This window comes from Xiphias gladius, chromosome 16, assembly GCF_016859285.1.
Source record: "Xiphias gladius isolate SHS-SW01 ecotype Sanya breed wild chromosome 16, ASM1685928v1, whole genome shotgun sequence".
NCBI classification, from domain to species: domain Eukaryota; kingdom Metazoa; phylum Chordata; class Actinopteri; order Istiophoriformes; family Xiphiidae; genus Xiphias; species Xiphias gladius.
This window is the reverse complement of record NC_053415.1, coordinates 24,761,705-24,786,225: the sequence shown is the minus strand read 5'-3', so window position 1 is coordinate 24,786,225 and position 24,521 is coordinate 24,761,705. Positions and strand designations below refer to the sequence as shown.

Genomic DNA, 24,521 nt, shown 5'->3' with positions numbered 1-24,521 from the left:
ACCTAGAACTGAATTAATTAGCTTAGTAATCAGTTAATCAATAGACTTAAGAAAAATTAATCAAACAGTTAATTCATTATTAAAAAGAATTAAGTAATTCACGAAAAAAAAAAGCCAAACATTTCCTCACTCCAGCTCGTGAAGTATGAGTGCATGGTGCTTTTCTCTGCTTTATGTGGTCGATAATTAAGGGCTCTAAGGACAGAGTGTGTCATAGGTTGTACAGATTGTAAAGCCGCTTGAGGGAAATTTGTTATTTGTGATGGTGGGCTATATACTGTGAATAAAAGTTGACCTGCGAGGTCATTTGAGTCATTTGTTACGTGTCTGGAGAGCCTCCCTGACTACTGGAGGACTCGCATCTGACTGTAACATCTTCATATGTAAACTGGTGGAGGTATTACAGTATTACACTTTGATATTCTCATCAAAGTCCCGGTTTTCTCCTGTTGTGATGCAGGTGAAGCAGGAACCCCAGCAGCCGCAGCCGCCGGAGGAGGAGGAGGAGGAGGAGGTGATCTGTATCAAGGAGGAGCCAGAGGAAGAGCAGGACGTGATGGCCACCTTACTGTTTGACTGCCAGGTGCAGCAGGGTCCTCTTTCAGAGTCAGAGGTGAGGTTAGGGCTGAATATCAAATCTAAGAATGCTAAGTCAGCCTTTGATTCCTTGTGGAGAATGTTATTTTTAAGTTGTTAAGACTGTTTGCAGACAGTCAACAGTCTGAAAATAGGAGACCGTCTGTTTCTTGGGCAACTATTTTCCACCAGCATTCAACAATCAAACTTCAACCAATCTGCCAGTGGTGAGGAAACATCACTGGCAGATTTCTCCGCTCAGGGGAGTGGGGATATGACCACTCCAGGACTAAAGGAGTTCTGATTTAGCATAGCAGGGTAGTCTGGAAAACTAAACCCACTGAATTAAAAAATAGCTCATCATAAGAGAACCAGTGGAATGCACTGAATCTCACACACTGTTCAGAGCAGAACGAACGCTTTCGTTTGTTCCTCCAGGCTCAGAGTTCAATGACAGAGTGGTCCGGACGTCCACCAAGCCAGAGGAACCACGCTACAGCCCTCAGCTCAGCTGGACCAAGCAGCTGTGAGTAGATATACTGTATGTGTGTGTGCGAGTGTGGGCAGATGTCATGCACATGCTTCTGAATTTCCACGGCCTGATTAGGGCTTATGAGCGGAGTGCAATACCCTGCACTTGCAGTGTTTATGTAGAGATGGTTCCCCTGCTTACCCCCCAGGCCAAAAAGCAGTACTGATAACCGCTATAACTGTAGACCAGCAATAATTCTATAAATCAGCAACTGAATATATTAGTCTACCTTTAATCTCTACTTATTTTCATTTGTCAAAAAAGCCCCGCAAATCTCTCCATGTTTGCGCTCTCAGACCTGATGCTTCAGCCGGCGGCGTCCCTGCCGTCGACGGCGGCCCTGGCATCCGGCATCCCACCTCGCCAGGCAGCGCGACCCTGGGCCAAAGACCTCAGCCTCTATGAAGAGTACAAACTGCGCAGGAACGAGCTCCGCCGGCGAAGCCTCAACAGGCGCAGAGAGCTGGAGAAAACGCTGCCTCAGCCGCTGCTGGCTGATCTGGTAAGTGTTCTACATACTCTAATACCAATGTGACATAGTCACATACAAACATTTAAAGGGACATTTTCTAAGTGTCCTCTTCATCGATCCACATTCAGTGTAAAATGCGATGATGACGATGATGTGTTGAAGGTGCGAGAGCGTCGAGAGAAGACCAGGCTGAGGGTGGCCAGATGGAGGGCGAAAAGGAAACTCCAGGCCTGTCTGAACCAGGCTCAGGTCAGTAACGACTTTGTCTTTTCTTCTCTCACAGAACGGAGTACATGGTCCAGAGCAAAACAATGGCTTTGTCCCTGACACAAAGAAGTGTCCTATTTTAGTAGACATTTCTCCACTGTCTGATTCAGAGTGGACATGTATGAAAACGCCTTTTTTGTTGGGTTTTGTGTCTTGGCTCATTTTAGTTCACTCTGTGTTAGAGATGTTGATATGGACTCACACAACTTTACTTGAGTGACTGGACTAAAGCTAGTAAGTGATACCTTCACTAGCATAGCAGCAGATCCTACTTAAGATTTCCTGGCCACTGCATTACCTAAAGGTACCGTTTCCACTGCATGGCTTAGTTTTGAAGAATTAACAAGTGACAAGTGCGCCGCGCCTATAGACCTCACTGTTACTGACTAATTAGGACTCACCAGAAGTCTTCCCAGTTACATTAAAGTATCATTTTTACATCGCTGGAACCTTCCTGTCGAGCCTGTGATGTTTGTTTTGCTCACTCTCAGGCTCAAAGTGGCACTGCAGGTCTTTCTCAAACCGGTTTTCCCATCAGCAGCCAGAATCAGGAGCTCAGAGCATCTTGCGGTAAGATGAGACACACCTTGTTCCTCAACTGTTCTGTCCCAGTTTCATAATCTGCAGCTGGACACACACTTCAACCTAATGCAGTCTGAACTGAAGTTAGTTAAAAGTTTGATCTTATCTCACTGTCCGCTCCTCCAAAACATCCTGTGGCTGAATTCCCCGTGTATCAAAGCGACAGAATACGGGAGCTGGCTGTATGAATCACAACGCACAGATAAAAAAAAAGATGGACTTTTTAAAAATTATATACCACAATATTGTAGGCCTGTTTTTTTTCCCCCCATTGATAAAGCCAAGTCATATAGTTCTAAAAAGGAGGAGACAATTTGTGCTTATGAGACACAAGTAGAGAATAGTCTTTTATTTATTTGTTAACGCTTCTACTAATGAATTTCCTACGGGGGAACCTGGTAAAGGCCTGTTTGACGGGAGGACTTGTAAACATTACTGGAGTATACAAAGCTTAATCAGTATCAGAAAATAATACTTTGCAGACAGTGCCGCTTAATGCCAGTAAATCGTCGTCTTGTGTTTCAGCTTCCACCTCCATTAGCCAGCAGAGACAGAGCTCCACGCTGCCTCAGTCCAGCAGCTTCCTCAGCAACAGCAGCATTTCTGCCACTCTTCCCTTCATAACCTCCACCACCTCTTCTTCCCTGCTCCTGAGAGGCCCCAGCATGGCCGCACATCAGCACACTGTGACGTCATCCTCCTCCTCGTCCTACCCCAAGGTCAGCCTGTCACAGCAGAGTATTTCTCTGACGGACGCAGATATCTCACAGTGAGGCGTGTGAGATCAGAACTCTGACGGCGCAATGAGATTTGAAGAATGAATTATTGTCAAATGGTCGATGTTCAAGAGGAGTCAGAACTCACCTGCAGGATGTAGTCAGCACCGGAGTGGTGATACAGTCCAGTGTTAATTTTGTCAATGAAAACTATGATGAAAAATATTCTTTTATGGACAAACATAAGTTTAAAACTAAATTAAACACAGCATTCGAAATTGCTGTGCAAAACTCACGCTGCAGCCTTATTCCTGATTTAACAGTTTCTGCTGCGCCCGGAAATATCAGTTTGGCCTGTTGCTCTGCTGTTAAGAAGCATCTTGCATTCTGTCTCTGGCAGTAATGTTATCTGATGTTAATGAAAGAAACAGATTATGGACTACATTCATCCACAATCCACTGAGAATTAAACAAGAAGCATGTGAATGCAACAAAACAGCCAGGACAACTTACGGAAATGTGCAGGCCAGCTTTTATAAAAAGGGAAGCTAACGTTAACTTTCTTTTAGTCTGGTATCTTCCCTGTTGCTCTCAGACGAGATGAGTAAATTCCAGGATTAATGTCAGCAGTCAACTATCTGTATCTTCCTCCAGATGCCTGCTACTGTGTCAGCCAACATTTTAGCTTCTCCTCTCAACCTCAACCCGGACAATGAACAGCGGTAATGCTAGCTGAGCGGTTCTAATGATAAGTGGATTAAATGGATGTGGGAACAAAAACAGTGCCCTTTCCACTAACCTCCTGATAGACAAGACACCTGCAAGACCTGTACCCGCTAAAATGAATACTGATCCAGCCACCTTAGCCCTACCCACACAGTATGTACAGACAAGAGAAAATCAGACCATGTCGCTGCTGTTATATACTTGTGAAAAATCTTTTACTCTCGTTTTACATCATTACACATAACATCCAGTATCAGCAGACCAAAACAGTCACTGTAAACTCATGAAATGTCATGTATTTAAATATGTATACTGTAAGTTTGTTGTATTTTACAATGTAAATAATGTGGGAGATTGTAATGTGTACTAGACGCACACTTCTAAGTGGCCTGATGAGGACACAAAGAAATTACAGAAGTATTATTTTCTCTCTCTGGGGAAACTGTCTGTGACAGACGCAGACTCGTTTACCACAAACATGTCAAGGCTGCTAACAAGAAAAAGATGTTCAGTTTTTAGACTAAACAGGAGATTGACGATTACCACATGAAAATCAGAAGACTGACACTTTGTTCGGTTATAATAAATGCAGCTAAAATGTGCACTGTGTCGAACTCTTCCTTAACAGATCGTATGTATTATGAGGATAGATTTTTAAAAATCAAACTTTCCTATTAAAACACTCGGAAAACCTTACATCAGCTGAATGAGTTACTGGCCGCTGTAATCATCGCTCCGCTTCAATTGAGTCGATACTGTCTTGTTGGTAGGAATGTGTAACGTTGTCACGGAGGAAAATGCAGCGTGAATACAGTCCAGGGGGTGGTGTGTGTTATCCACCGACTATCTTCTGAGAGATGGCTCCTGGCAGCGTGTAGAACAGCAGGGCGAGGAAGAGCAATGTGATGAGCAGGACCAGGGCGATGATGATGTACTTCTTGTAGCTACGCCACACCAGGTGGAAGAAACACTTGAACGGATTGACAAACCAAGAGAAGGAGGTGTCTGGACGACTGGGGGGGGATAAAGTAGTTTGTTACACGGTACATTTACAAGCACTTCTATTTTTAATAGCTTAAGTGGTCTGGGTTTTGCTCAGTTATAACAGTGAGCAAAGATGCCAACAAAACTATTAGAACAGGACTTAGGAGATGCTATGTGCCGTCACTAAATGCTTTAGTCCCTACGTGGAAGCGAACTCATTTAAGTGCAATTCCTTAGGTTCCATGTGTAAAAAAAGGCAAGGTTGGAAAACAGCTCAGATAGAGTTTGGCTATTTCCCCCTGCTTCCAACTTTGTGCTCATGTGCGAGAGTTTCACGAGAAGATCAATACCACTGTCATGTCTGCACGGTAAATGTACAGAAGCCAGTAGCCAGTTAGCTTAGCATAAAGACCGGAAACAGCTAGCTGGAGTTTTTCCCGAGGTAAGAAATTTTGTTCACTGGCACCTCTAAAGCCCAGTAATTGACACTTCCTACCTCGCTCGCTCAGTCTGTACACAAATCTAAAATCAAAAACATAAATTTGGGTTTTTATGGGGGGGTTACATTCGGGAGGTTCTCGGCTGTAGCAGTAACTTCCTGAAGTCTTGTCACCGTGAGGTTGTTTGGCAACCAGGGGGAAGTCTCTGCCTCCGACAAGAAATAGTCCAGCATTTAACAGCCCGGTAAAGCGAGACATACTGTGCCCACTAGTGAGTTTTAGATATGCTGGTAGGACCATCCTTCTGATCTAGCTTGGCAGGAAAGCAAATAAGTGTATTTCCCAAAATGTCAAACTATTCCTTTATCTTACAGACCAGAGCCCGACTGAAACATCGGTGGACCGATTTAAGAGGCAGATTTAATCTAATTGCAGATAATTTGGCATTGGCGTTTATAACGGACGATTTGGAACAAGAAATTAAAATAATGGAAAGCCAAACATTATCAGAAATTTTGGTTTATGGTACGTGTCTCTATAAATTCTTTAAACCTTCAAATATCAAAATCAGCGTCGACCTAAAAAATCCTGTATCAGTCGGGCTCTACCACAGACATGATATTGTTCCTCTTATATAACTGCAGCTAAAAATACAAGCAATCTAACAAACAAAGTATTAATTTAAAAGCTCTGTAAAGTCAAAATAGCCTTGCATTTGTCTCAAGAGAATTACTGCCAGAATCCTAGTTTGGCTGCTCTTACTTCGGTTTCGGAAGCGGCTCCGGCTCCTTGCGGGCCCGTCCGACGGGATTTTTCTCCGCCTCCTCAGCCGTCACCAGATGGAACTCCGCCTCCACTTTGCCCTGACGGATTCAGAGCGCACAGCACACCTGTCAGCCAGAGTCTCAACGAGTGCCCAATCTGTCAGTGTGTGTGTGTGTGTGTGTGTGTGTGTTCGTGTACCGTCAGCTCTCCAGATTTGCTGAGGGGCCACCAGCCTCTTGCTCTCTTCTGCTGGAAGATGGAGATTCTCTCCGTCCGGTCCGTCAACATGTCCGCCTTACAGGACTTGGCCGTCTTGGCCCCACGAGGGAAATCATGGAGGTCTAACTCCACAGTGCCTGCACGCACACACACACACACACGCGCAGAGGACGACCGACAGGATAATCAGTGTAATGTACAAGTAAAGAAACACAGACGCACGTGGAGAAGCAGTAACACACGCCCACCGAGGAAGTCGTCCGAGGAGAGCGTCTCAAAGTCCCAGACCTGCAGAATGAGGATGGCGGGAAGCTTCTGCTCTGTTTTATCCAGAGAGAAAATGCTCTCTCTCTTCCTCACCACTACAACCTGTGAGAGAGAGAGAGGAGAGTATAAACAGGTGTGTTTTACTTCACTCAGATCCGATATCTTCTGGAGGCACGTTTGCTGTGTTTCCCTCAGAGGAAATGGAATAACGCGATATCGTTTTGCTCTGCAGTTAATTTTTCTACTCGGGCCTAATGACCCGAGCTGCTAGGGATTCGGGATCGCGCTCCCTTCGGTGCCGCAGGTCTGGGACCTGCGTGCACCCGTCGGTCAGTACCTTCTCAGCGGGCAGGTAGTTGAAGGGGAAGACAAAGCGCCAGTTGAAGTTTCCCTCTCCGGTCAGAGAGTTGTAGTGGACGTCGGTCTCCTGTCGGTCGTCCTCTAAGCCTTTCAACCAGCTACAGAGAACGAGAGAGGCAGTGGCTAAGTGGAGACACATGTACCTACATGTGGTGGTCGGTGTTTGCGTCGTGTATTTTCATACCACATTATGTAATTAATATCGTTACTTGAATGTACCGGAGTAACTCAGGCCTCGACAAATATGGCAGTGACTAATTTGACTGCTAACATTTACTGTTGGTACGTCCAGTGTGTGTAATGAAGTTTGTTGATGCTTGATTTTTTTTTTAGGCAGGTACCGATAAAAATCAGTACCTGACAGTTCAAAAAATAAACACGATATATACCCTTTTTATAAGGATGCCTTAAATTTAGATACAAACTGTAAGGACATGTACTGAGCGGAACATTTTACGGCTGAAAAATAAACTAGTTATGCTCCCTGGTGGACAAACTAATAAACGACGACACTTCATGAGTAATTAAAACACATTTTTGTCATTGCTGTCATGCAATTTCTTGTTACTTCTCAGCCAACGTATACGTCAGTACTGATATATCTGTAACAAGCTAATATAGGCTGACATATCGGCCTGATTTATTGGCTCTCACACTGTGAGATTTTGTCCCCAAACTAAAAGCCCAGGATAAATTATTTTCAATGTCACCAACCTCTAATTAGCAAAAAAAAACAAAAAAAAAAACAATGAGTCTGACAAAATATCAGCATTTTTGAACAAATAGGGAGCTTGTTATTACCCCTTGATGTAGATATCACTGGACTGTTGACCGGTCAGGAAGTTACTGTCCTCCAGAATCACATCTTCCGTGTTCCAGATGATGATGCGCAGCTCGTACCTGAATACACACATTTGGTATAAGTTGCCCTTTTCAAAAAAAAAATATATATAAATATGTATGTGTATATATGTTGTTTTATCAAGAGAGACAGCTTCACCCTTTTGGTTTTCGAGGTGAAATGTCCACTGAAGGTCCAGGATGAGGAAGGTCCATGGGAAACATGTCGACCCACATCTGTACCTGACCCTATGCCCACGCATGCACACACGCACGCACGCACGCACGCGCGCACACACACACACACACACACACACACACACACACACACACACACACAGACGAAGCATCAAGAATTGTTTCCTGTCTTATATTAGCTGCTTGTCTTCCTCCTTGAGGGATATGTATTGACACCACTCTGTTGGATGATACCTCTCCCCTCACCCACACATAGTAGCCACACTAACCTGCCACCCCCTGCTGTGATTTGGTAGATCTGTGATACGCTGAGAAAAACACTTAATTATTTTGAACGGCTAGTACTGATTATCGGTATTGACAATCTCGACTTGGCCAGAATCTGAGCTTCATGATCCATATACTGTAGACGTAGCCGAAAATCGAGGAAGCAATGTGTTAAACAAAGAAAAAAAAGATCGTGGTGAGGATGTGCACCATCAGCAACAAACAATTAGCCTTCAACAAGTAACACTGTCTTACTTTAATAGTTTATTGGTCTAAAATACTGTAATTTCAGAAAAAAACTTAAGTTGTACACTGTACAGTGATGAGGTTTTGTCAACGGTACATTTTCTCTTTGGTGGTAGTTGGTTATTTGTCGGTGTGAGTATATGTATAGGCCAATAAAAGTACTGTAGCATATAATCGGTAGTTTCTATGCTAAATATAACTTTTCTTTGTTAGCTATATGTTAAGGCTTTGATTCTGAAGTATTTGCACTGAAAGTCATACTGCTGTTGCTGCTGGTGGAAAACCCAGAAAGCTTGAAGGCATATAGACAGTTTAAAAACATGATTTTTTTCAGCCTGATAAAAATGATGATGAGTTTATGAGAACAGTTTGGGTTCGTTGCATGTTCCATGCAGAGAGCAACGCGCTCGGTTAGTTAATGTCATAGCCTACCTGGTCCATGCCGGGCCGGGCCTTGTTAAACAGAGTTCTGGTCTCGATGTGCTCTGGTACAAGCTTGTATCCCACATCTGGAATCTCCGCCCAGCGGTGCAGGATCTTCAGAGACAAGTGCTCATAGGACTCCACTGGCTCGTCTGGGACACGTGCACAGATCATTATCATTAATGTCTCTCACTCACACACACACACACACAGACACACAAGGTTATTATCAAAAACTAACGTGAAGATTTAAAATGACCCTGCTGTCGTCTGCACCATCTAAGCTCATGATCAAAGTGTGACCTCAACCTAACATGACTACAGCACTTTAAAACACCGGCCAAAATATTTCACAGGATCTAAATATCCCGATGAAAGACAACCCAGTTTAAAAACATTTTCCCAGCATTTCAATACATTCAATAGCGAGCTCCAAAATACACGAGCACCAGTTCTGGGAACATGCGACCAACATGTTAGTGTTTGATAATTATTTCCCTGTCAAGTTCATAAAATGGAAAAATACCGATGTGTATGACCAAAGCCAGGAAAGAATTCCCAATAACAGAGCATAACAGAAGCCATGAATATGACCCTGGATCATTGCCCATTGTTTCATATAAAGACCAAGAGGAAGCTGCAGTTAATTATCCAGTGAAAATCCAGCGTACAGTAAACAAGGCGGATTACTGCAGACCTCTGTCACTTCTGATGTAGATAACCCGCAACTCATACCGAGAGCAGTGTTAAGTCTGTTCAGTGTACCTTCATGCATGAAGAGTGTTTTGCCAGTGAAGACTTTCTCCGCCACAGTGATGCGTCCTGGTCTGAAATGAGGCCCGTCGACACCACTTTCTCTGCACAGCTTAGACAACAGCTCTGATGGCTTCAGGGAGTCCCTCCAGGCATTGTAACCCTCACTGACAGACAAACAGAGGGGAAGGGCAGGCACAGTTACTTGTTTCAGCGTGGTTATTATACAGATAACAAGGTTTTATTAAAAGCTTCAGATACATTTCTCCAAAAATGGCAGTCTTCCCTTCTTTAATTGACATTGTATGTTCGAGTGAAAATGGCAACTGTTCTCTGAATTCGAGCAGGATGATTCTTACGTGAACCAAATGGGAAAATAACTCAAAATCAAGCTGAAGGAAGGCAAACGCCCACACGCACAGGCTATACTCAGTAGGGAGTCCACAGGTGGCTCTGTGTCGGCTGTAGAATCGGTTCTCCAGGTCAATGCGAGTCTCTCCTATCAGGTCGTCCCCTCCCACCAAGTCATGGTCATAGATTAGCACTGACAGCAGAGTCTCCTGGGGAAATGTTGCCTGCATCTCAAAAGATCTGGAAGAAGGAGAACCAGCTTGAGAAGTTACAGCCTGTGTCAGAAACATGGGGCTCAGCTATTTTGGCATGTAGTCAACCAGCTATTTACCTTCCAAACACAGGGTTTAGCTGTTTAGGAATGTAGTTGTCTCTGTCTTTGATTTCATTTTTGCCCAAGCGAACAACAATGTACGGGTCCGCCTTCCCATCCGGGTCAGCTGGGTGCAGGTTAGATGCCTGGGGAGAGAGAAGAGAACATTTATAAAATCACCGTAAGAAAACATCTGAAAGCTCTCAGACTGAACGTTATTTAAAAACGAACAGAGCAGGCCTCACAGAGACCACGTAAACCCGTATGAGGACTTGGACCGGGCCGTTGGGAGGGATTCCCCTGCTGACTCTGAAGTGCCCCGTGTCCGCGACTTCGCCCCCGTCCTCTGCCTGGTCCTCAGTCAGCTTATACAGGCAGAATCGCCCCTGCAAAGAAGCATAAGCACATAGCGGAACGGATCAATAGTGACAGTGGTTCCCAAGTAACAGTGGCACCCATAGATGACAGTCAACCTGTCTCACCTTAAATTTGCCGACGAACCTCTCCTCAGTTGCCCCTTCTTCCTCATTGGCTTTCCCTCTGAACAGCTCGTATGTGTTCACCCAATCATCGAATGGCCCAAACTCTGCTTCCAGCTCCTTGTTGTACAGCTGAAGAAAGCAGGAGGTTATCAGCATCGCCCCACTAAACTTCTCAGAGTTTCTGCTGTGATCTCACTGGACTGGCAGTGTTTGGGAACTGAGTACCTTGAGTGTGGCCAATTTAGTCGGTAGACCAAGATTTGGTTCCAGGGTTCCTTTTTCTTTCTGCTTTTTCTTTTTGTCTCCATCCGAGGGGATGCTCACTGATGGAACAAACAAGAAAAAATTTTCGGCGGAAACACTGGCACAGAGCACCACGGTATGGACGTGCAGGGAAAGCTGAGACGTTTATTTGTACTGGGATGACACAGTGGACAACCGCAGGAACAAACTAGAATCAGTCAGTTTGTCGGCAACTGAGGAAACTCCATGCTTCAAAGTGTAAGAAACCTACGAGTGATGACTTTGATTTAAACCAAGTTCCCTTCATCTCCACCAGAAGAAAAAGATGCAAACAAATTCCCTGTTATCATATAAAAAGTACCATCGTTTGTTTTTTTTCCCCATTTAATGATATCATCCTTTCAAATGTTTCCCACCTCGACGTTAAAGAACACTGTACTGATCCCTTTAGAACAACATCGTCTGGTAAAGTGGCCACCACAACTTTTCTCACTGCTAAAAGTATGTTTAAAAAGGCGAAAGCCGGAGGTCACCAGTGGCGGCTGCAGGTCAGATCATGCAGTGACAGAACCAAACATCCAGTGTGTCAACAGTGTAACATCCAAAAGTAGCCCAAAACAGAGCTGCCTAAGTCTGTCTACAAGGTTGGACCACAGAAACCGATTAGATTCAGTCAGGCCAAGCTGAAGATTTCCTCCAAGGAAGTTCAAAAAAAAAAAAGTTAACAGAGGCTGTTGAGAACTTAAAACTGCTCCGTAGCCCTTAATTACACAGCTTTTTCGGTCTTTATCCTTACCCAAAGAGTGTATTCCATCGCTGAGCAAGCTGTGGTACGGCAAAGCTGCAATACACAACAACGTGTGTGTGGGTAAGGGGCAAAGTGTTGGGTAACCCTTTGTAACACCAGTCTACTCACATTTCCATTATGGATCTAAACTCACAGTATCGGTGGTGACATGCATCCACCATAGCTTTTCAAGGTTGATTTTGAAAAAAGATCTTCATCCGCACCGAAATACTAAAGCAAAACAGCTAAATCTCTTCTACTGTTTTTGGATAACAGAAGTGTGCAATCGCAGCCAACATGTGGTCAGGAGTGGGTCAGACCACCATCTCTTTCCTCCTGCTCTCTGTGATCTTCTGGACTGTATTGTAATACAGCAGAACTCACAATTTAGTCTGTGTCGTGTGGACATTTTAATGTGTCTGGTATCAGAGCATAAAATATTACTCTGACGCATAAATGCTACCCGTTAATAGGCTGAAGATTAAGCCCTTTGCTGCTGCACCCTGACATCAATTGATCGATCAAATCAAATGCAATTCAAAGTGCTCTACAAGCGATTGACAGGACGGATTTAGAGACTAATGCACACCAAAAATCAGAACCCTATTTTATGATTGTGAATGATCGTCTGACAAAATACAGGTTTAAGAGTGTTCCACTGATTTTGCATTGCACTCCTGGTTGTTCACAATGAACAGGATTTAAAAAGAAATAATCAAAATTTGATGCAGCAGAACCGGAGATATCGTCTTTTTCACACCACACATTCTTCTTCCTTGTCAAAACCTGGCACCTGCATTACCCACAATGCAACGCAATCGCCGACAGTTCGGTCAGAGATTTGGATGTGTTCCGCTAGTGGCGGCTAATGCAGCCTGGAGCCGCTAGCCTCAAGCAGAGATGAGGAGCAGGCTACGGAGGTCGGGTAAATTCCCTTCTTTCTAACCGCACACCCCCAGATCATTTTCATTTTCAAACCCAACCGTCGCTGACTCAAGTGACATCACTTGAGGCAATATGTCAGACTTCACACGGCAGGCAGGCTTTATACAACGTTTTCATATATGCAGTAGTTCTTTGCTGTGTGTAAAATTGGTAGAATTCCCTGTAATGACAACAGTTGTATCATGTGAGCAGCTGCATTGACATTTAAAATGAGTCACAGAGAGGGTTTGTCTGGGGTTACCTCTTTATCTTCACGTAACTGAAGAAGCTCGGCTTCTCCCCACCACACTAAAATGCAAGGCTTGTGTTTTCTGATTTATCTGCTCTTGAGACTGTCGTTCGAAAAACAGTGTGGACATTAGACAGCAACAGGAAAAAAAAAAAAAATTCAATTTTAGCCGGCTTATCGCGGACATACTATGAGCTAAACGCAGTTCACTGCAGATGGGACAGATGGGTTCCCCTCTGGTGTACTGACCCCCCCCCAAAAAAAACCATCCTACTAACGCGATCATGTTCTGTTTGAATAAGGATTCCAAAAAAGTAAGAGGGGCATTCATCCAGATGAAGCTAAAAGGGTTAAAGGGGCAGGACACCGATGAAAAATGAACAAATGAAGTCCATCTTATAATGTGCTATGACAACATAATGACAACATCAGTCACATCCCAGGACGTAGTACAGCACAGTCCTCTAATCTGGACGTTTGACATAAGACTGAGGGAGTTCTTACCTTTTTCAAAGACCTGGGGGAATGGGGAGCTGTCCTTCAGTTTGGCCTGGAACACAAGCAGGTGTGCGCATGATCGCATTTTCTATCTCTAAAATTATTCTTTTGAGGTTTTCGCAACGAGACTCAACAATCACAGATACCTGCTTCTCTACAGACGCGTAGTATTTGGACCACCAGTCGATGACACTCTCTGCTGATTCGTCGGCGATGGTCCGCCTCCTCCGCTTGGTGGAACGGCCACGAGTGCTCTTTGCGCCGCTGTCCTGGATTTAAAACATACGCACACGCAAAGGATATGTAGACAGTGCTGGGTGTGATCCACAGGAACAGTCACTTATGTTGCTCCATGTACACATGCAGTAACTTTCACCTTTTTCTTTCTGGGTTCCTCCTTCGGGGTGGGCGGGGCCGGGGGCGGGGCTCCCTCCTCCACAGTAATGAGGAAATCCCGATTTGTTAGCGCTACAGTGGAGCCGGTCTCGTCAGCATGCTGCGACAGTTCTACTGGACGAGAGGCAAAGACAAAGCATGCCAAGGGAACTGGTACTCGCAGGTCAACTGCCACACACACACACACACACACTGGCACACGTACTGTACACACACTGCTATTACCCTCAGCGCTTTGTGGCTCCAGTGTCAGTGCGGGTCCGGGGGTAAATGCGGCTTTGGGTGGTTCGTCTGTATGTATGGGAGCCGCCGAGGCTGGAGGCGGAGTATATTTGAAGGCCTTGAGGTTGTTGATGATGTGGTTTCCAACCAGCGTGCTGCGACCGAAGGCCCGCCAGTCAACCACAGTGATACTGAGAGGAGGGTGGAGGTGTTCGTTCTCTGGCAACTCCTGCGGGACCATCAAACCATACAATTTGTACGGTGAAGAATTTTTTTCAGAGTTCTCCATGAATGATCCAATAAACGTATTGATCCCCCGGCCAAACTCGACCCAGGGACGCCATGGTTACGTGGTACGCGACATGGCCAAAAGTATTTGGACACCTGAACATTGCATGTGATTGCATGTGAACATCTCATTCCACAATATTGTTTGTATGTATGTATGCAGGTGGTGTCCACATGCTTTTGCCAACATAGTGTATGCGTCCCAGGTCGTTTTGGCTTCCAGGATGCCCCCATAGCAGAATTTGCTGTATTCAGGACGTGTTGCCAAGGTGCACGTTATAATATGTTACAGACGTCGTACTGGTCTTACCAGCTCTATGGCATCAACCAGCGTGGTGAAGTTTGGGTTGGACTTGTACTTTTGAATGACAGAGGAGCGCAAAGTTTTACCCGCACACTCCATTAAGACCTAGAGAGCGAGAGAAAGAGTTCATTATCAGCTTGTTTAGTGTTTTACCATCTGTTTTTTATAATCTATGTGTTTTCACACTGGTAGATAAATATAGAAAGAAGTTGTGCCACTGTTTAACCCGAATTCGCCAAAGCATGAAGTCTTGTACCAAAACGCCCAAATAAAGGTATCAAAACGAAAATGGACCTCCATCTGCAGATGTGATGTCGAAACAGAGCAAACTAGGGTCAAAGGGCAAAACGCGAGACACGGAGAGGGATCCAACTCCCTTCACCTCAGTCTGCGGTGAAACCCGGTTTAAATGGACATTCAGTAGCCACGCTTTTTCAATTAGGTCACATCTTAAAATGTGGACCTTCAGGGAAGCAGAACCCTAAAATTGGGCAGAGCTTGTGCACATCACTTGTGTTTGTGTACCTGCGGGCGATCAACAGACAGGAGCTGAACCTTTTTTAGCTCCCTCAGACCCCAGAATAACACCTGGTGGAGAGAAAAAGTCAAACATAGTCTAATGGCAGCCTTATCTTTCAAACAAGACCATAAACTTTGTCATCCCATAATTCCAGGCGGCCAAACCTCTAGCCTGTAGGTGCTGAGAACAGGTCTGATGTTGGCAGGAACCGTGTAGATGCCTCCCTCCTGTTCCTCTAACGGCGGAAGACTCTCCTCTTCAGACTCTGGGATCTACACAGTCATTGTCTTCATTATCAGCACTTCATTCTACATCCTTCCTTATTGTTCCCTCCTGTAATATCATGAAGGGAAAACTGAATGGTGATGCTAGCGAAAAGCTGTGTGACCGACCTGCAGCAGTTCAAATGCAGCCAGCAGGTCCCCTCCTGGCTGGCTGCCGCAGTGCAGCGGGCTGTATTGCAGGGTTGGAGGTGTGTAGCGATCAGTGGACAGTCGAACCTCGGGCACGGCTACAGTGGTGCCCAGATACTCTGCCCTGCCCTGCAAAAATGGCAGAGAGTCAGCAGCTGGCAGCAAAGCATCTAAGACGGTGGTTAAACCATGACTTCATTTGTCTAGCAGTACCAGCGCGTCGTCGTCGTACACCTCGATGAGGATGCGCGGCGGCTCCTGCCGGATGTGCTGTAGATCTCCACTCAGCAGCAGGCGGCTCATCGGCAGACACTGATTCCATGTGGGACTGAGAGTCTGACTGATAATCTGACAGCAGCATACAAACACAGAGCGTGAAGACACCAGGGTGAAGACTCAGTTCAAAGATTCATAGTCACTGACTATGCCGTTTGTTCACTTTTTCACACTTTTTCTTCAGGCGAGTGGCCACGTCCCCTGTCAAATGCACTTCAGCACGTACATACGTAAGCGAACCATCACCTGAATGCATCACTGCTTCTGACCATCTTCAGTTCAGCAGTACGTTCACTGTCTGTGCTCAAAGCTACGTTCAGTTCATTACAAAACGACTGTACATAAGGTCATAGCCAAGACGCCCACTGTTTATGACATAGTTATCAGACTGATTGTTTCCGTGGCTTTTGCAGTCTTTTAATATGCTTTTAGCAAGGAAGTAATGTACCGTCAGCCGAGCTAACAATGGCGCTCACAGTCACCAGCGAGGGGGAGCTTCACGGCTTCACACACACACACACACACTTACATTGGTGGTTTGGCTGTGTGACAGGTAGGTGACGCGAGCGAAAGGATCAGACAGGCCGGAGTTGTCGGCAGCGATCAGACCACGAGCCTGGTACATGTGGCACCTCAGCTGGAAGTGATGCTGCTCTGGAGACACACATACACCAAACATGGCAAGTGGTATCTAGCAGAACTAGAAATTCCCTCACGTGGTTGTGATGTCCCAGATTTGACTAATACTTTTGCTATAAATTGTATCATCTGAACAACTAAATGAGAGACGCCAAAGATGCAATTAGTATGATATCCCCGGACGTCCCCGGAAATTATTTTTGACATCTTCCTTCAGTGTTGACTGATTCCTGAGGCCAAAATACCTGAACATTTCAAAGACAAAAGTGACCATCGAGGAAAGGGCAGTGTCTTTCTCACCTGTGCAGAGCAGGTGTGTTGGAGGGCCGCTGGCCACAGCGCCCTGTGTCGCCGGACTGAATCCGGCAGGCAGGTCGTCCAGCATGTGGCGGGAGTCTGAACACGTTCCAAACCACAGATACACTTCTAGCTTGGCCTGGACCGACAAGCCTGCAACGCGCTTCCCTGGAGGCTGCAACAAACACACACGCGCACACCGTTTTTCTCTGCCAGCCTTCCTGTGTTGAAAAATACTTCAGCTTTAAGTTCATGCGTCTGTGTTTACCTTCAGAAACAGTGTTATTATCTTGCCGCAGTGGATTCCTCGGGCCTCCTGGCTGCTGGAGAACAGCAGGTCTCTGGCTCGGACCCGAGCGCACGCAACACGCTTGTTGTTGCTCAGCAACCACACGAACACGTCTGGTACTGTGTGCTGGGGCTGCAGTGTGCCAGGGCGTGTGTGTACGTATAAGAAAAGTTAGGATGTACTGTACAAGGTAAATAAAGAAAACAGCAATGTCTCACACACAAATTGTCAGGACGCGCACGAAACACACCTCCTCAACAAGAAAGCGTAGTCTGTGTGTGAGCTTTGTTGCATCCTGCAGCATTTCCTTCACACCACCAGCTTTCGTCTTCCTCTCTCCCAAGGACTGGGCTTCTCCTATCATACCCTCCTGCACACACACACACACACACACACACACACACACACACACACACACACACACACACACACACACACACACACACACACACACACACACACACACACACACACACACACACACACACACACTTTGTTGTGATGTGTGATTCTGCACACATTTTGTGTGAACTGCTGACCTAGAAAAACCTGCTCCCTGCGGGTGATTAAAAATCCTGCATATGGACATTTTTTTTTGTAAAACATCCCACATTTGCCGCTAAAAACCACTGCGCTGTAAAACTAAGGATAAATAGACTAAGAAAACTGGATGACAGATATGTTTATGGTCTTGATATAACAATTCCAAATTCCCTGACTTTTTGAGACACCAGGAACAACTGGTTGGTCGGCACCAGCTGATCAACAGGAAGCTTTATGTGAATCCTACACAGCTTCTTTTCTAAACGTGGACAAAGAATTTTTTGAAAAACATTGTTAAGAACATGGACAGACCGGTGATGAGGTACAAGTGCCCCTATGCTGCTGTTTCCTCCTGGGTAAGCTAAGCGTAATGGTTCCTGGGCAGTTGTAAGAGCAGCATTAACCCACTCAAAGAACTCCGGTAGCACCAGAATGTTTTACTTTCGAAATCTTTTAGGACTTAGAGATCCTGGAGCTGTTTTGTGGAAGATGGCTGAGAGAGAGAGATTCACTACAGGCCTCAGGACAAAAATATTGAAGTAAATGCCTGCAGTGTGTATATCTGTGTGTGTATCTGTGTGTGTGTGTGTGTATATCTCAGGTTTTCCCACCAGCTCCTGTGTGCACATGGTAAGGCGTTTCTTGTCCAGCTGCGTCAGGTAACTGGACTTCAGCTCCGCCTTCAACTTGGCCTCTGCTGCTGCTATGAAACTCCTGTAGAGAGTAACACCCATTTAACACATGCGTGAAAGATGCGGCTGTAGTGTGGGATTTACGGTGACCACGGGGAAGGTTTGCTGTGTCTCCACGGAACCGGAGGCTGCAGTTCAATCATTAACAGCCGCAGTGACTTTTTGACAGCGTGCGTATTAGCTACAGCTTAGTTATGGGCATGATGTATGAATGTAGGCTCCACTGCTGCACCCTTGATGCAGAACTATATATTTGACTTTAGCGGAGACAAGGTACGAGAGTGGATACGAGAATTGGAAATTACAAACTGGTGATTTTAAAAATTCATCAAATGGACTTGGACTTGGACTCAGACATGACACACCACATTTGGTGTCATCCAGTGTAAGAAGTGGGAGGTTAGCTCATCAGACAACAGTATTTAAACTGCCTCATGCATTCCTACTTAAATAGTGTGAGATTTACATTCGGAATGGTGAGATTAAAAAATATATTAAAAATTTAAATCGATGCTTTTTGTCTGGAAAAATATCAGCTGCTTCTACACCGGATATATGTTTTCAAAGGTTTATTACAACAACAACATTGAGATGTCAAAGACTCAAATGAGTTTCAAGTCATTACTTTTAACTTTGTCAAGATGTTTCATCAGGACTCCATCACATTATGTCCTATAAGCGTCAAAACAACGCCCAGAGATATTTCTGCCCTGGGCCGACTCCTGTTCTACTGCTGATTAGATGATTATACTGCGAAGTTTGAGAAAATTTGGGTTCTTAAGATTCTCAGATACAAAGTGAACAGTGCTTTCTCAAAATGGAGCAATGAGAAGCTTGTTGTCACCAAAAAACAAGTATGTACATGCACCATGCAATGAAACGCTTCTCTATAGAAAGAAAAATTACAAATTGTTCATACTCATCATCGTTCTTCCACATTTTGATTTTTAAACAAAAATATTTAAAGTAATGTAAAGACTTCGCAATCATTGATGCAGTGGGACAGTAAAGATCTTATCCTGCTTGGATCAGGTTGTCTGAATACCTGGCATCCAGACAGAATTCTTTAAGGATGGTTTTGAGCATATCCTCCGTCCCAGGATCTGACTTCTTGTGTAGCTCCGCCGCACTGGCCACACCCTCCTCCTAAAAGGCAAAGAAATATTTTCACTTTACTAGGACGGCTGTGGAAACTGTCCATGGAGTCAGGTTGGTCTTTGACAGTCAGATCCTTCACACACTGTTTCATAAGGATGACACCGCTGGTCTAGCAGATGCTGTAGCTTCTTGCGGGGTTTGTAATTGTGACTTTTCACTATTACGACTACATCAGAGGAGTCACTGTATTGTATTATATTATGTTGTACTGTGTGAATTCTTGAGCACACTGTGAAGATGCACAGTTCCTTAGTTCTGTCCAATTAGACCAGTGATGGGGTCTGTATCCACTGAGGTATCCGAAAATCACAAATGAGATGTTTTAGCACCGTCTCCAGCCAATCAGGGGATTTTTCAAATTTCCATAGTGGAGCAAGAGCACACATTAGTTGGTGACATTCTGACAAAATTCAAACAGTCAAAATCACGTGTTACGAGTGTGTGTGTGTGTGTGTGTGTGTGTGTGTGTGTGTGTGTGTGTGTGTGTGTGTGTGTGTGTGTGCATGCACATACAAACAGAACAGCTATATTCTCCAGCATATTCGAGTTGTAGAGTCGGTAGGTTCTGTCCTCCCAGTGACTCAGAACATTAATACACGGCTTCTGCTTTTCCAGGGGCAGATACATGTAGTACCTAAATGTACACACCCACACACACACACACACACACACAGTTGTACACACAATGAACTGGGAGACGTAAGGAAACACTGTATATCAACATACTTTAAGCTAGAAAACGCTTCTCTTCACAGGAACTGAAAGACACTATGATTACATCACTGACCATCCAGCTACAAACTGAGAAACATGAGCAAAAACCCTCTGTTCCTTCCTCCTACTGGAGATAACTACATGTAAAAGGGTCGAGATCGCTCTTAGATTCCACGACATTAAATATCTAGATTTACTTTCATGGCCCGCGGTCATCTCGTCTCTGTTGTTAAACGCTGATGTGACCAAACCTGTTGCCTTCGACGATGAGCGGTCTTTCCGGAGGCGTGGTGGACTTAGAGGTCAAGGCGGCGTCCTGAGGGTCTCTGGGTAGGAGGGGGGAAGATGGGGAGTTGGGGGGGGAGCTGAGAGGGGAGGAGCTGAAGACGTCACTGCTGTCTGGGACGTCCAGCCCCCGCCTCCTCCGAGGGACAGCAGGATTGACACTGACGCTGGGCTGGCCTGTAGGCTCTAAGGTATTACCGTAGCTACCTGAGGGGAGGCAACAGAAATAGACGAGGGTTTCTTCAGCCAAGGAAATACAGAAGAGCAAAAACAGAACAGGAAGACAAACCAATGCCATCAGATGTCATGGATTTAGGAATTAAACCTACTCTACTGTGATTTTCAACAGAATAACAATACAAACTGCTCAAAAACTAACTTGAGAGTTGCATCCACACGTACGTCATTAGCTCTCCAGAGGGCAGCGTCTGCTATGTGACTATTGTGCTTGGTTACTTTGATGTGTGATGAGTTTTCTACCAACGACAACACTTGTAAAGACAAGGGGGGTGAAAAAAGTGACAGTGGATCTGGCGACGCACCCAGGGAGAACTCGAAGCTGATTGGCTTGTCTCCGATCTTCCTGTCAATCATGGTGGCTTCGAACAGTGCACCAAACAGCAGGAAGCACTCCTTGCTGTCGGCATCCAGCTGGACACAGAAAACATCGCCATTCATTCGTTTCCCTAGTCTCCACGTCTTCTCCATAGCAAAGACTCGTGGGTACCGCAGTATTTCGAGGGATTTAGCCAACTGACAGGTGTGACTCAACCATAGAGGATTATTCATTTACTGCACTGATATTATTAAAAGAAAAACTCTCTCTTTTTATTTTACCACAGGAGGAGACTCCACAGGCGAGACCTCTGCTGCCACAGCTTTTCCTTTGTCATCATCAGCACCTCCTCCCGCTGCTCCTCCCGCTCCTCCCCCTGCAGCAGTCTTCCCATCCTTCCCGCCGACTCTTCCGGCTTTGGTGTCCTTCACGGGCCTGATCATTCGGCTGAGTTTGGACTCTGAACCCGTCCCTCCTGAGAGGATCTCCACTGCCAGCTCCATGTAGACCCGCCCCCTGCCATCAGAAAGATTTGGACAGAAGTTGTTGTTGTTAAGTCCTTTGTTGATTATTAATCCATGCTCAAGTTTTTGAATAATCATCATCTCTTAACACTGACCTGTATGACACGCCCTCTCCGATGCCCTCATTAAGCTCCACCGTGTCGTCACCCAATGAAAAGTTTCGGGCAGAGCCGTACAGGTTGATCCAAGCAGGACCAAAAGTTGGCAAAAACCCTGGAGGAAGAGAGAAAGAGGGAATAAGATGGAGATCACACGACAATCACCACGAGACAATCCCAACAGTACGATTCCTGTCTTTCCTCGCTTCCTTCCTCCGTCCCCTCCATGTAATTCTCTCCTCCCTAAGCTCGTTCTCCTGTCTTCTCACCTTCCTTTCCTTCATTACTGTCTCTCTCTCCCCATCCCTCACTTCATCTCTCCTTACCTCTGTCACCATCCTGTTCGTTGGAGATGCGTCTCAGGTCAAAGTAATGGGTTCCTATGGCGACATCACTCATGCTTCCCTCATCCCAGACCTATCAGGAGAGGGAAGCCAGAATCCTGTGACATTTATACTTTGTGTGATGTAATTATACATTTAACTATGATGCATTTTTGAGTGTAAATTGTGGTAAAATTTGCAGAAAGCCGGCCCTGCCCCTCCCACATAATAACGTTCAGACCTGGATCTTGAGTCTCTGACACAGAGGAGGAAACATCTCTGTGAAGACAATCTGTTCGTTCCACACCGGGTCCGCTGTGGACTTCTGAGTGGATGTGCGACCCTGAGAGGTGAGGGAGGGGGACTTGAAGATGATTTAGACCGAAAATAACCTAAATACCTAAAATACCTTGCGCTGAATTCAAACCATGCAGCCCTCTCAAGAGGACATACCGCTGGACCTGACCGTTTTCGAGGTAACATTTGAAAGGGGCGCAAAGGGTCATCAAAATTGAGCAGGTTTTGTCTGTATTTGAAACTCATGTACAACTCTGAGCCTCTTCTCCGCTACAGAAATATCTGCATGGAATTGAAAAACCCTTATTTTACAACAACAAAAATCCCCAAATTTTTAAACCTGCATTTTAAATGAATGTACAATGTAAAAAACAAAACAAAAATCAACATACAGTAGTTGATATCCAACCCACCACTTGTTTGAAGAAGCTGACCACTACATATGGGTCTATGAGTGCTGTGTTGTCTCCTATGAAGGCCTTGGTGACATTGGCCATGATGCTGGAGTTGTTGCGGGGGAGGCCTTCAGCTCGATACACCTTCACGCAGAAACGAGCCCATGGTCGTTCGGAGGGAAAACCCTCTGGTATCAGCAGGCTCCTGAGGAAAAGGACATCCAAGCGGCTCACAAATATATTGTTTCCCGGTCAAAACTGATTAATAAACCTTTTTAACAAACAGGTCTATCAGTAATCACTTGTTACTCCAAGAGGCTGAAATATTCATTACATATAATTATAAGACATCTCATGTACAGACTTGTTATGCCAGTTATGACTGTGGCACAAGATGAAAACTCCAAGTGTCCACAACAAAGAGAGTTCATCTAGTGAGGAGCATGAATGTGCCCCGCAAACTTCACGCAATCTGCCCGGAGGATTTTAAAATGTACTAAATGCCAGTGAAGGTTTTGTCCTATTGCTGGAGCATGGCGAAAGGGTCACTGGGTCATTAAAACAATTAATAAAAAATTGTGATAATCAATGAAATATGTCCGAAAAAATACATCTTCGTAAGATACGTTAAAAGCGTTGTATGAGAACAAATTTAGAAAAAAAGGCATTAGGGGAATCCTAAATAATGATTCATAGAAATTCAATTTGGACAAATGCCTATATTTCTAGCAATACAGTACGTTTGCACTTGTACAACTCATTAGGATAATTGGGTACCCTGACTCTTTGTCAGTTCACCTCTTAAACTCTTGATTTTTCTGTCATTCAATTTCTTTAAATTCACAAATAAAAAAGAATTTTCCACCCCATATGGCACCCTCGCATGTATATACTATATATCAAATATTACATCATTTCAAAGATTCGCCATGTCTATTGCATCCTTTTACTGACATCTCAAATTTGAGCTTGATATATTGACATCTGTAGAAATTTTTTGGTTCTTCAGTCAATTTAAAAGCATAATGAGTTCTGTAAACACGTCAGGTCTTGCAGCAATTATTAAAGTATTTACTGTTTTTTTCTCCTAACTGGTCGGATAAAGTAGGGATAGTCCAAAACAACATTTAGAAAAAAGATTGGTCTCATACTTGTCTATCTGCTCTTCAGCATCACTCGCTTTCGGACCTGGTTGCATGGCGTCTCCCTTCGCTGAGACGCTGATGTCACACTTGACATAACCTTTGACCCCAGTGCTAATGTCACCAGGATTGGTCAGCATCGCCCACTTATTGACGAACTGCTGACCTGAGGGAGCAAGAAAGGGACAGGTCTGGAAGCAAGCCATATCCCCAGACTGAGCTCATAGAAGCATTTAGTGCCATGGTCCGCGGACCACGAGATGGTCGGTCGTAAGTTGTTACCTGGCTGTTTGTAGACTGTCCACACATCCAGCTTAAAGGAGCCGACACAGAAACTCCTCAGCATCTTAGAGTGCATCACCTGGGGAGAAAGAGAGGCACAAAGACAGATCGCAACCTTGGAACTACTAGGGCACTTAAAAACCCAATGACCCAAAGATCAAAGGTTCTGCACACACAAAAAAAAGACCATGGACGCAGAGACATAAAACACACAACATGCCTGAAGTCAAGCTAAAACAAAGGGGACACTTTGGATTCAAAGGTTCTGAAGAACCTTGTCAGTAACAGCAATTTTTGAACCTTTCATCTACCCTTTTTACTCACAGTAATCCTGATAACTTTGTCGAAGAAGACCTCTTTGTGGGCGAAGAAATCAAAGACGAAAAA

General features: G+C 44.9%; 2 protein-coding genes across 5 annotated transcripts in view; one reads left to right on the top strand and one right to left on the bottom strand.

The window, feature by feature from the left end:
• The window catches only part of si:ch211-67e16.4 (negative elongation factor A), a 9,918-nt gene extending 5,351 nt beyond the window's left edge, over nucleotides 1-4,567 (top strand). For 3 of the 4 annotated variants that reach the window (XM_040148614.1, XM_040148613.1, XM_040148612.1), the window contains exons 5-10: nucleotides 461-613; nucleotides 1,015-1,102; nucleotides 1,405-1,610; nucleotides 1,743-1,829; nucleotides 2,339-2,417; nucleotides 2,955-4,567. In XM_040148614.1, the coding sequence (XP_040004548.1) occupies nucleotides 461-613; nucleotides 1,015-1,102; nucleotides 1,405-1,610; nucleotides 1,743-1,829; nucleotides 2,339-2,417; nucleotides 2,955-3,202 (861 nt within the window). In that variant the 3' untranslated portion in view covers nucleotides 3,203-4,567. The remainder of the gene's footprint in view (nucleotides 1-460; nucleotides 614-1,014; nucleotides 1,103-1,404; nucleotides 1,611-1,742; nucleotides 1,830-2,338; nucleotides 2,418-2,954) is intronic. The other variant, XM_040148615.1, reaches the window with a different exon arrangement.
• On the bottom strand, nucleotides 4,511-24,521 carry fer1l6 (fer-1 like family member 6). Its single transcript, XM_040148611.1, has 41 exons — nucleotides 24,459-24,521; nucleotides 24,135-24,213; nucleotides 23,862-24,018; nucleotides 22,729-22,915; nucleotides 22,260-22,361; nucleotides 22,022-22,112; nucleotides 21,693-21,810; nucleotides 21,358-21,589; nucleotides 21,060-21,168; nucleotides 20,484-20,724; nucleotides 20,032-20,152; nucleotides 19,406-19,506; nucleotides 18,280-18,382; nucleotides 17,376-17,495; nucleotides 17,105-17,257; nucleotides 16,840-17,011; nucleotides 16,430-16,554; nucleotides 15,838-15,972; nucleotides 15,604-15,753; nucleotides 15,376-15,483; nucleotides 15,217-15,279; nucleotides 14,698-14,796; nucleotides 14,103-14,328; nucleotides 13,858-13,988; nucleotides 13,628-13,750; nucleotides 13,488-13,533; nucleotides 11,819-11,863; nucleotides 11,005-11,102; nucleotides 10,780-10,908; nucleotides 10,543-10,683; nucleotides 10,316-10,443; nucleotides 10,054-10,224; nucleotides 9,646-9,800; nucleotides 8,890-9,032; nucleotides 7,907-7,995; nucleotides 7,708-7,806; nucleotides 6,884-7,004; nucleotides 6,528-6,648; nucleotides 6,259-6,416; nucleotides 6,058-6,158; nucleotides 4,511-4,884 (listed from the first exon to the last, which is right to left on the bottom strand). Exons 2-41 carry the CDS (start codon nucleotides 24,208-24,210, stop codon nucleotides 4,704-4,706), a joined length of 5,169 nt encoding a protein of 1,722 aa, XP_040004545.1. The 5' UTR covers nucleotides 24,211-24,213; nucleotides 24,459-24,521; the 3' UTR covers nucleotides 4,511-4,703.